Genomic DNA, 12134 nt, shown 5'->3' on the forward strand with positions numbered 1-12134 from the left:
AGAATCTAGAAATCATCTTTAGAGACTTAATTGGAAAGCTCTGGGAAATGCGGTGAGCTGGAGTTCTAACTTGGGGACCCTTAGCTAAGGAGTTTGGAACTTATTTTCCAAGTAGTAAAAAGGATTTATTGAAGTTACTTTAAGCAGCATTGGAAAGATTAACAAAGCATAAATTGAATTAATTGACATAATTATTCCCAATAAATTTGAATGAAAGAAAAAACAGTGCAAAGATAAGGAGAACTTATGGGAGCTGAAGCTTGAAGGGAAAGAGCCTAACTGAGGTGTGTCTAATAGGCTTATATCACTGTGATGGTTCATCATATATTTAAGGGAGGAAACATTTGTTTTGACTCAGAGCTCCAGTCCACAGTTACTTGGCCCCGTTGCTAGAGGCCTGTGATGAGGTGGAGCATCATGACAGTGGGGGTGTAGTGGAGCAAAGCTACTTACCTCATGGGTCCCCAGAGACAAAGAGACACAGACCAATAGAAAGGAGGATAGGAACAAAATAGAACTCTCCAGAGCATGCCCTGTGGCTTATTTCCTTAAATTAAGCCCTCCCTTCCAGTAATACAGTCATATTCTGAATTCATCAAGGACTTAATCCACTGATTAGGTCAGAACCTTCAGAATGCAATCACTTCCTCCAAGTCCATCAGATGGCAAGCAAGACTTTAACACATGAGCCTTTTAGAGGGGGAGACATCATATCCAAAGCAGCAGAAAGGAAGGCTTGATGCAAGACCTTGCATGGGAAGAACCAACTGAACTGAACTTGCTAACTGTATCTGAGGTGGGAATGTGGGACAGGAGGAAGATAAAGTCCTTCTTAGTTTCCCAGAGTGGGATTGCTTGGAATCAAGATAGTTCCATTGGCATTTACAAGTGGGATAGTGATGTTTTAGTTTCAAATGTTCTGAGTCAGAGGATGCAATAAGATATTGAAATGAAAATGTCTGGGAGGTTGGTACTTCAAAACTGTAATCTTAGTATAAAAATTTGAGACATATCCAATTCATGCTGAAAATATAATACAATTTTGGTAAACTAAATAAATCAGCAAATACTTATATGCTCTCTATAAGGGTATATGGCTACCTCTGAAAGTGGAACATATCAAGAGAAGAACAGAGAGTCAGAGAATTACAGTTTGCATGTTGGGTGTAAGGGTAAGTGGGAATGATGTGTCCTAGTTAGGGTTACTATTGCTATGTTGAAACACCACGACCAAAAACAAGTTGGGGAGGAAAGGGTATGTTTGGCTTATACGTTCACATTGTAGTCTATCACTGAAGGAAGTCAGGGCAGGAACTCAAACAGGGCAGGAACCTGGAGGCAGGAGCTAATGCAGAGGCCATGGAGGAGTGCTGCTTACTGGCTTGCTCCTAATGGTTTGCTCATCCTGCTTTCTTATAAAAGCCAGGACTACCAGCCCAGGGGAGGCACCACCTACATTGATCTGGGCCCTCTCCCATCAATCACTAATTAATAAAATAAAATGCCCTACAGTCGGATCTTGTGGAGGCTTTTTTTTTTCCCCAATCAAGGTTCCCTCTTTTCAGATGGCTCTAGCTTGTGTCAAATTGACATAAAACTAGCCAGCACAATGGTCAAAGAAAGAGTAGAAACAAGAAAATGTATATGGATGAGGGCCAAGGAAAGAAGAACTTTTCAAACAGAAACTAAAGAGAATAAAGACCCAGTGAATGCTGAGGGATCTAGCCCCTAGGAAGTAACTGATACCCCTTGTGTGACCAGTTCTCTATTAACCAGTGTGGAATTAATGAAGACCATTTTAATTCACTAAACATTTTCATTCGTTATCACTGTCTTCTTTTGCAAACTAGTTAGGTCTCACAAAATTCAGACCTAGTTCACATATTTTTCTTTTTTTTTAATTATAAAGGAGATGAAATTTTGGATTACATTAATTCTAGACAAGAAGCTGAAGAGGAATTATCATATCTTATCATTTCTCACATTTGGTTTTATACTGTAACACTAAAAAATGGGAATAAGTTTAAGGAATTATCTTACCATTCTAAGGGCTCTTGTCCAACCATATTAAGATAGCCTCTGCCTATCTCAGATCATATTCTACATAAAGAATATCATTCTGGTTAGATTATTACTTGCTGGAAAAGTAGGCTTAAAATTTGTCACATAAAAATGCTTTGGAACTGAAGTCTCTGAAATTTTGACCGCTATAAAAAGAGTGTATTTAACTTAAGCGCCATTTCTACTTAGAGAATGGGCCCTATAAAGAAAGTAAGTCATACTCTTGGTATCTGTTCCTTGGGTGGAGCACACACATAGCTCACTTTCAGAAGTTGTTTGGTTTCTTAAATAGTTAGCAGTTTCAGGTCTAAGTCTTAACTGTCTGTGACTCAGCTGCAGTGTGATCTTCTCACTTCTCCAAAGTCACCCAACGATGTCGTCCTTATTTCCTGTCCTGAGGAAGCTAGCGCCAGAGGATGCTGAAAGGGTTAAGGTAGAATGTCTGAAAAGTAGAAGAGGACAGCTCTCTAGAGGTAGCTTCTTATCTCTCTCCTTACATGTGTGTGTGTGTGTGTGTGTGTGTGTGTGTGCGCGCGCGCGCGCGCGCGCATGGCCATATTCCCTTATGTGGTGTACATGTGTATTTGGTTGTAAGTGCAGATGTATGGAGGCAAAGAGCAACCTCAGATATCTTTCCTCAGGAGTCATCTACCTTGTTTTGTGAGACAAGGTCCTCACTGGGATCTGGAGCTTGTCAATTAGGCTAAGCTGGTTGGCCAGTGAGCCCCAAGAATCCACCTGCTTCCAACTCTCCAGCACTGGCATTGCAAATTGAGCCACTACCCCTGGCTTTTTAAATTTATTTACTTATTTATATTTTGAGACAAGGTCTGTCTATGTTTACCTGGCTGGCATGGAACCCACTATGTAGACCAGTCCACCCTTAAACTCATAAAGATCTGTCTGCCTATGACACCCAGATAGTAGGATTAAAGGCATGTGCCACCAATGCTGGCCCACGCTTGGCTTTATGTGGGCTCTGAGGATCAAAGTCAGGTTCTCCTGCTTGCGAGGGAGTACTTACTATACCAAATGAGTCACTTACCTCTTTCTTTGGAAAAATTGTTCTTGGAATTGTATTACAGAAGCTGAAAAGGCAATCTACCAAGTATAAGGCAGATAAAACCTACCCTACAACTGTGGCCCAGAAGCCCAAGAATATCAAGAAAAACAGATACAAGGATATTTTGCCCTGTAAGTTCCATTTCTTCCTGTAAACTTATACTTCCAGTTTTATCCACATCTCCACTTTTTAACCAAGTACTTGTTCTTAATCTTGGAATATGGTACTGACAAACCAATTGTACTATTTATGACTACAAAAGAACATTCATCCATTTAATTACTTGTCACTTATCACTTTTAATAACCACTCTTCTTGAGACCTGATTGAACCCTCGATGTTGGACTCCTTAGTTACACCATATCTTTCTCTTGTGTTCTAGATGACCATAGCCTGGTAGAGCTGAACCTGATAACTTCTGATGAGGATTCCAGCTATATCAATGCCAGCTTTATTAAGGTAGACAGAGAGCACCTAAAATGGGATGGGGAGAGAACCAGGGAGAAGATGCTGTCTGTCATTACCTCATGTGATTTCTGTTCCCTTTAGGGTGTCTATGGGCCCAGGGCTTATATTGCTACCCAGGGTCCTTTATCTACAACTGTCCTGGACTTCTGGAGGATGATTTGGGAATATCGTGTCTTGGTGAGTACAGAGTTGCTTCTTGGAGCTTTGGAGGAGCGGGCAGGATGCAGATGTGACTGAGGTTTCCCAGCTGTGCTTTTCTTAGGGTTTGGTGAGATTTCAGAGTGCAGGTACCTTTTATCAATATACGATGTATTCTTGTTCAAGAGAATGAAAGCTGATACCTTGACAGGCTCTCTTGGTAACAAGAATTTATTGTGCTGACAAGAGAGCAGGGAAGTGGGGACAGAAAGAAGGAAGAGTAAGACCATCTCCTAAGTCCACTAGGGTTTCTTTTTGGGTTAGAAAGCAAAGCCGACAGAAAAACAATGCTTAATACTTTCTGACTCTGGGACTCATGCAGGACTGTCTTCTCTAACTCTGTAGAAGTTTAAATTTCTGTGTCTTGCATTCAGGTCATTGTCATGGCATGTATGGAGTTTGAAATGGGAAAGGTGAGTTGCTTTCAATCCTGGTAGATCCGAAGGTAAAGTAAGGGTGGCAATGGTGGTAGACTTTCTTTAAGTGTGTCTGGGAAAAACCATACCATTTTCTCAGTTTTCACTTTGGGGATACCGCATGATACATAGGGGGCTTCACCTCCGAGAACCCCTATTATCCATTTTTCTAGTAGCTCTTGTGCTCTAAAGTTAAAGAAATGAGGTAAAGGAGAAGATAATACCACTTCCTTTCTGATAATCAGATGTTTTAACTGTCCATTAGAGACTCACTCTGTGCTGCCCAAAACAGCAATCACCACCACATGTAGCTGTTAAGCACTTGCCAGGGATTGCATGGAGGAAGAACTCAATGGTTTTATTTTAATTGCTTTAAAAAAATTTGCTATTGAAAAATTTATTTTGGGGGTATGTGGAACTTTTTCAAAGACACCAATGAAAATTTAGCATTCTGCCGGAGTGATGTGTATAAAATTTGCATAGGATTTTAATATTTGTTAAAATAACAAGACAAGCACATGTGTACTATTGTATCTTGATTACATGTTAAATATTTTGGTATAAATATTGGGCTAAAATGCATTTCACCTATTTTCATTTTTAAATGTGGTGTTAGGAAGAAGTTAAACCTAACAGTATGACTGGCATTGCTATTCAAATTCTGAATTGGGAATTCCAATCACAATTAGGGGGATCTGGCACTTAACTGGTGCAACTGTTTTAGTCAACAGTTTCAGGGGTTTTGAGATGCTGAACATAGGTCAGCAATCACAATTTCTACTCTTCAGACTCCTAGGAAGTCTATAATTCAGACATCCTTTAATGTCTGTTGTTTTTTTATCCTTTGGAGATTCCTGATCATGTTGCTGGAGTTGAGTTCCAAGGGGGTTAGCTGTGCCTAACTTAAGATAAAGGAGACAGTGCTGCTTCTGGATGAGGGAGTGGGTTTCATCTTGCAGGAGAGACTAGATTCTACGGAGGGAAATCATTACCTTCTGTTTTATGCAACAGAAAAAGTGTGAGCGCTATTGGGCTGAGCCAGGGGAGACACAGCTGCAATTTGGCCCTTTTTCTATATCCTGCGTAAGTATGATTGTTCCTATTATGACTAAGCAAAGCCTTCAGGAGCTACATTTTAGAGGGCATGCCTTTGAAATTGCTGATAACTTAATTTTCTCCTTAGGAAGCTGAGAAAAAGAAATCCGATTATATAATCAGAACTCTGAAAGCCAAATTCAATAATGTAAGTATAGAACAGGAGTGATAATGCTGAGAGCCTACTGAGATAAGACAGGTAAACATGTATGTGTGTGACTCATGTATGTGTGTGACTCATGTATGTGTGTGACTCATGCTGGGCGTACACTTATGGGGAGAGTTAGGGCCTTTGGTGTCTTGAGTAAGTCTTCATCGTCTTAAGACATTCTGCCCCCAATCTTAATTTTAAGCACACATAAAAATGATATTGGTAGTATGAATAGAGGTATTATGAACAATGGTTAGACATTAGGGATCAATATGACAGTTGATGATGCCTTAGACTCTATCCTGCCTTGCTAAAGGCAAGGGGATTCAATATACCAATATGTCTGTAACCTATTTGAGATATGCTAATTTGAGGAAGATTTGGTTTGTACTATTTTCATATCTACCTCCTCTTATATAGGTGTGTTGTTAAGGGTTAAGACAATGGAAAACATCCTCATATTACTTTCATTTATTTTCATAAGGCTTGAGAGGCATATAGAAGAAAGCAGAATAAATTGCCAGAATAAAAGGATATAGAGGGAACTTAATCAGACCAACCTTTTGGTAGAGTGAGGTGGAATCCTAACCTTGAACTCCCCATTTATTCTGTCTATTTTTTAAATAGAAAACTAGAATTATTTACCAGTTTCATTATAAGAATTGGCCAGACCATGATGTGCCTTCATCTATAGACCCCATCCTTGAGCTCATCTGGGATATACGTTGTTACCAAGAAGATGACTGTGTGCCCATATGTGTTCATTGCAGGTGAGATGCTGTGAGTGAGCTTTCTACTGAGAACAAGCAAAATGAGGCTGTGGTTGGGGTGCAGGTCAAAGAAAAAAAGTCAATAGCTAAAGCAATCCAGTATAAATTCAACTGGTGCATTGAATTCATTTCTCTAAAATGTATTGTTTGTGTGTGTATGCGCATATGTGCACCCACGTACATGTGTCACAGCCTACATGTAAAGATCCAAACACAACTTTGGGGAGATGATTGTCTCCTTCCACCACGTGGGTCCTGGGGATCGAACTCAGGTCATTAGGCAAAGGCAGCAAGAACCTTTACTCACTGAAACATTTTGCTGAACATAAAATTTCTTTAAAGTTATTTATGAACAGTGGTTCTGGGAACTCTTGTGTGAAGTTGCCAATACCTGTGGCATGACAAACATGTTCTGGGACGTGGTAGGACTTGAAAAGTTTCATTTCCTCCCTCCTCAAGTCTACTAAGGAATTTTCCAACCATTGTCAGTTATATCTCTCAACAAACGCACGTGCAACCGTGGTCTTCTGTTTCAGTGCCGGCTGCGGAAGGACGGGTGTCATCTGTGCTATTGATTATACACGGATGTTGCTGAAAGATGGGGTGAGTTTCCCAGCAAACACTTCCTGTTTTCTTGCTGCATGCATCTTCCACTTTCAGAACATCTTCACAACTCACCTTTTCTTACAGAGTGGGTTATTCGTAAATCTACCCTGATATATGATTAAATTAGTTCCTAGGTTGGTGATTCTGAAGGTGTGGTCCCAGTGGGAGAGGGTATAGCTTAATAATAATGGACTTGTCTTATGACAGGAGGCCCTAAGTTTGATCTCCAACATGACAAAGTACAATTTTCTGGGATCAACATTACCTGAGAAATTGTTAGAAATATAAATTATGGACTTCTACCCACGGATGAATCTAGAAAGTTTGGAGGGTGTGAGCCAACAAGCCCCCTGGGTGATTCTGAGAAATGCTCAAGTTTGTTATCCAAACTGTTTTAGCAGATGGACTCAACTTACTACAATCAAGCTTTGTGCTGTTGTCTAGAAATGTGTGTGTGTGTGTGTGTGTGTGTGTGTGTGTGTGTGTGTTTGCATGGATGTCAGTGTAGGGTACATATGTGGAAATTCATATTGGGGTCTCTCTTACTTTTTTTCTATCTTTTTTTTGAGATAGGGTCTCTACTGAATCTTAATTTTGATAGGCTGGCTGACAATGGGCTTCAGGGACCCATTTGTCTCCCTGAGCACTGGGATTTTAGACATGCCTGGCTTTCATGTGCATGCTTGAGATCTGAACTCAGGTCCTCATGCTTGCATGGCATGTGCTTTACCAAGTGAGCTATCTCTCCATCTCTAGGGAAAAAACATTTTTTTTCCCAAGCAGAGTTTCTCTGTGTAGCCCTGGCTGTCCTGGAACTCACTTTGTATTACAGGCTGGCCTCAAACACAATCTGATGGGATTAAAGGCGTGTGCCACCATACCTGGCCAATTAAAAAATATTAAACATTTTATGTGAGTGGGTATTAGACCTATTTGTAGATGTGTGCCTTGTATATGCCTAGTGCCCATAGGGGCCACAAGAGAGCATCAGTCCTTGGAAATTAGTTACAGACAATTGTGAGCTGCCAAGTAGCTGCAGGGAATAGAACCTGGGTTCTCTGGAAGAGCCAGTGCTTTTAGCTGCTGAGTTATCTTGCTAGTCCTAGAAATCAGTTTTTATGTCTGTTAGGAAATGAGAAGTTAAAATATGGACTTTAGATTTTCTAACTTCTTTTATTTCATAAAACCTCACTCAGATGAATTATCTATTAAGCCTTATCTTTGTGGTATCAGACATTTTATCACCATGTAAAATTGTTCTAAATTATATTAGTCAGTCTTTTCTAGGGATAACACCAGCCTCTAAATCAGTGTTTCTCAGTCTGTGGATCACATCCCCCTTGGGGTCAAATGACCCTTTCAGAGGGGTTGTCTAAGACCATCAGAAAACACAGGTATTTACATTACAATTCATATTAGTAGCAAAGTTACAATTTTGAAGTAGCAATGAAAATAATTTTATGGTTAAGGATCACTATAACATGAGGAACATGAGGAACACCACAACGTGTATTAAAGGGTCATAGTATTAGGAAGGTTGAGACTATTGCTCTAAATCATGCTAAAAATTGTAAGAAACTACTGGCTTTCAAAATGCATTTTTGGGGCTAGAGATAATGGCTCGGGGGGGGGGGAAGAGTACTGGCTGCTCTTGCAGAAGTTAGGTTCTCAGCACCCACATGTCAGTCATAGTTGTCAGTAACTCCAGGTCCAAGGGGTCCAGTACACTCTTCTGCCCTTTGTGGGTACCTTTATATGCACACACTCATACACATAAAGTAAAAACATGTTTTGTAGTGCATTCTTGGGGCTAGGGATATAGTTCAGTTGGTTCAGTGGTTGGCTAACAATGCTTTATGGGTGATCAGTCTAAGCTGTGTAAACCTGGATCATGGGGATGGTGGCACATACCTATAATCCTAGCTTTTGGAAGGTAGAAGAAGCTGAAGGTCATCCTTGGCTACACAGGCAGTTTAAGGCCAGCTTGGGCTAAATGAAACCCTATCAGAAAGAAAGAAAGAAAGAAAGAGAGAGAGAGAGAGAGAGAGAGAGAGAGAGGGAAAAGGCATTCTTTTCTTGGTGTTGTTCTATATTAGAGGAATGGGTGTCACAGGAATACAAAACTATGAGAAAATGGCACCATTTGTTAGCAAAAAATAAAAAGAAATAAGAGTTTTCCTTTGATTTGACAGATAGTTCCGGAGAACTTCAGTGTTTTTAGTTTGATCCAGGAAATGCGAACACAGAGGCCTTCACTAGTTCAAACACAGGTAAGGACCCCGGCGAAGAGATGACGGTGTGTGTCTGTGTTCATGGTGACACACACACCCAAAGCTGCTGAGTGTGCAGGCGACACTAACTTGTTACTGTGTGTTTTCCTCTAACTCTGAATCACCCTGGTCTTCGTGCAGCCCTTGTCCTGGGTCAGATTATTTTCATTCCTCATATTCTACTGTCTACAATATTATTTCTTGCTTACAAAAGAAATTGAAAAAATTCAGTGAGTTTGACTTATTAGAAAGAACTGGCCACTGTTATGGGTAATAAGTTAAATTGAAGTTTTTTAGTTATTAATCCATCTACAAAGCCACTTTGTCATTTCTACTTCAAGAAGTGACATAATTTCTACATTAGGAAGCAATGAGAAATGAAATTGGAACAAGCAGATGCCTGTCACATGTTGGTTGCTTCTGTTACCATTTCCAACAACCTTTGAACCCATGCTAGATTGCCCACACTTGTCCATTTCACTAGGAATACTCTTCTAAGCCCAAATCTCTCATTGCTGATAGTATTAATTTCACACATATTTATACACCAATAGCTTCACTCAACTTTATGCATTTATACATCTTTAACATGGAGCTTAGCATTTATCCACTCAGTGATTCACTCATGCATTCTAGTTTTTATTGATTTTATTTATTACATATAAGACATTTTTGTATATTTTTTAAAGAATTGTGTTTAAGTAGAAAGACCTTGATGTGTTTCAAGGCCCTTACAAATGAAGTTGCACACAAGTTTGAGATGAAGCAGTTCAAAGTGGCATTTTAGATGTTTTAATGTACAGTTGTGATTTAAAGGGGAAAAAATGAAGAGCTATTAATACAAAGTGTCTGTTTGGCCCACACAGGTTTTCCATGAACAGGTTGTGGAAAAAATAATTTTTCATGTGTTGCCTGTAGGTGTTTTCTATATTCAACTATGCGGGGAAAGTTTATGTGAACTGGAAGCCTTAGATGGCTTAGTGCTGTCAGGCTTGAAAGGAAGGTAATGCATATAAATTCACAGGCACCAGGAAGCATGAGCCTTGTTATATGAACTGCAGAGTTAAATTAATAAACATACCCTATTTCAGCAAATCCCATCTCTGTCGGGCCTGGTTTGAGAAGTTTGAAGGGAACCAAAGAAGCTCTCATATGTCAGCACTGTTACTAACTAGCCAAACAAATCTAACGGTTGTAGCTCATTCTTCTGACAGTGCAAAATGGCCATCTAGCCAGATGATGCTTCCTGTCTGAGTCCCATTCTCACTCAGTCTGTCTCTGTCTTTATCTTTGTCTCTCTCTCTGACAGGGTCTTATCTCATACCCCAGTCTGGCTTAGAATTTAACATTGAGGGCCAAGCTGGCCTTGAAGTTGCAGCAATCCTTCTGCCTCAGCTTCCTGAGTGCTGGGATTACAGCAGTGAACCACAATTGCTGGCTATGTTTTCTGTCTTAAAAAATGATAGCAGTCCATGACTATGTTGGGTGTTATAGATACTACATTGTTCTCCTGCTAAAAAATACCCATTGAAACATCCTTTATTTGTATGGGATTGTATAAAGTATGAGAGGAGGTGCTTCAGGAAGAAGAAAGGCCAAAATCAAGTATTACAAGTATTACAAGCCATAAACCTTGTAATGCATGGTAAGATAGAGGTCTTGTTTCTCTACATTGAATCCTTTTGAAACCACAGATTTTCAGCTTTTTATTCAGTGGTTTACTTTTCTTTGGTATCTTTACTAGGACAAAATTTCTGCAACTTGATCTAAATACACTAAACTAAGTCAGAAGATTCAGTTTGTAAGCCACATGCAGGAATTACTTCTGAATGGCCTTGGACAAACTGACTATAAACAGGTATAATAGCCTTCCTACCTCATAGAGCAATTGTGAAGGTCAAATTAGAAAACACATATTGAACTTCTCAATTCTTATATTTTTGGTTGTGAGCCTAGCCTTTAATGGCTGAGCCATCTCTCCAGCCCGAAGTTATCAATACATATACCACCCATTACCTGATTTTTTTCCATAAATGAAGGTGATTTACTCAAGATACATCTAGGATAACATGTAAATAAATAACACTAGCAAAGAAAACAGAAAAATGAGAGAGAAAAAGGAAAAAGTAGGGTTAGAATATGAAAGAAGCATGGCATAAAATCCTTGTGTGTTAGCTAGAGTTAGGTAAAATGAGTATTTCTCATAGCCTAAAAGTATATACAGACCTGCAGTAAATGATGGAGCATACAGCGCTGTTTACTGAGTTTAGTAACGTGTTGATAGATCTTCCTGTTTTGAAATCAGTTTCTGTAATTCACCTGATGTTTTTGTGTTCTTCATTTGTCCGGCTTGTGATACTCTCCAGGAACAATACGAACTGGTCTATAGTGCTGTGTTAGAACTATTTAAGAGGCATATGGATATTATTGGAGATGAACACTCTGGAAGAGAGGTAATGTTGAAATTACATACTATTTTTTTCATATGTTTTTGGCCAAAGTATCTCAGATTATTTGTAGGGCTTATGTATGGTCACACCTAAATTGGAATGTCAGGATTTCATAGGGCTATGTCAAAAATCTCCTGTAGAGGACAAATTAATATGGGGGTAGTTTAACTTAGAAAATTCACAACTTGATTACCTTATTACATGTAATTTTCAGCTAGATTTAGAAGTTGAATTTAATTAGGGCAAGCATGTGTTTTGATCCCAAGTTTTAGGCAATTTATTGACAAGTTAAATTTGAATTCATAAATTCATAGGTGAGTGCTTTTTCAGGTCCCATCTGTCTTACTTTATAGCATACCTCTCACAAAACTTTTTTTAAAATTGAGCCAGGTGTGGTGACACATGTCTTTAATCCCAGAGACAGAGGCAGGTGGATCTCTGTGAGTTTGGAGGCCAGCTTGGTGAGTTCCAGGCTAGCCAGGGCTACACAGTTGAGACCCTGTCTCAAAGAACAAAAAAAAAATATCAGAACACAATTGAATATATTTATAATATATAATATGATGTTTTAAGGTTTGTATACCTT

General features: G+C 39.3%; 1 protein-coding gene across 1 annotated transcript in view; it reads left to right on the top strand.

Annotated features, from left to right (window-relative positions):
* Ptpn22 (protein tyrosine phosphatase non-receptor type 22) overlaps positions 1-12134 on the top strand; it is a 48816-nt gene that overhangs the window by 12452 nt on the left and 24230 nt on the right. Inside the window, exons 2-11 of the mRNA XM_036189976.1 lie at positions 3147-3255; positions 3507-3583; positions 3674-3769; positions 4165-4203; positions 5218-5289; positions 5390-5449; positions 6080-6222; positions 6759-6825; positions 9021-9098; positions 11465-11551. Coding sequence (XP_036045869.1) covers positions 3147-3255; positions 3507-3583; positions 3674-3769; positions 4165-4203; positions 5218-5289; positions 5390-5449; positions 6080-6222; positions 6759-6825; positions 9021-9098; positions 11465-11551 — 828 coding nt within the window. The remainder of the gene's footprint in view (positions 1-3146; positions 3256-3506; positions 3584-3673; positions 3770-4164; positions 4204-5217; positions 5290-5389; positions 5450-6079; positions 6223-6758; positions 6826-9020; positions 9099-11464; positions 11552-12134) is intronic.

The sequence above is a fragment of the Onychomys torridus genome, chromosome 6, assembly GCF_903995425.1.
Source record: "Onychomys torridus chromosome 6, mOncTor1.1, whole genome shotgun sequence".
Lineage (NCBI taxonomy): Eukaryota > Metazoa > Chordata > Mammalia > Rodentia > Cricetidae > Onychomys > Onychomys torridus.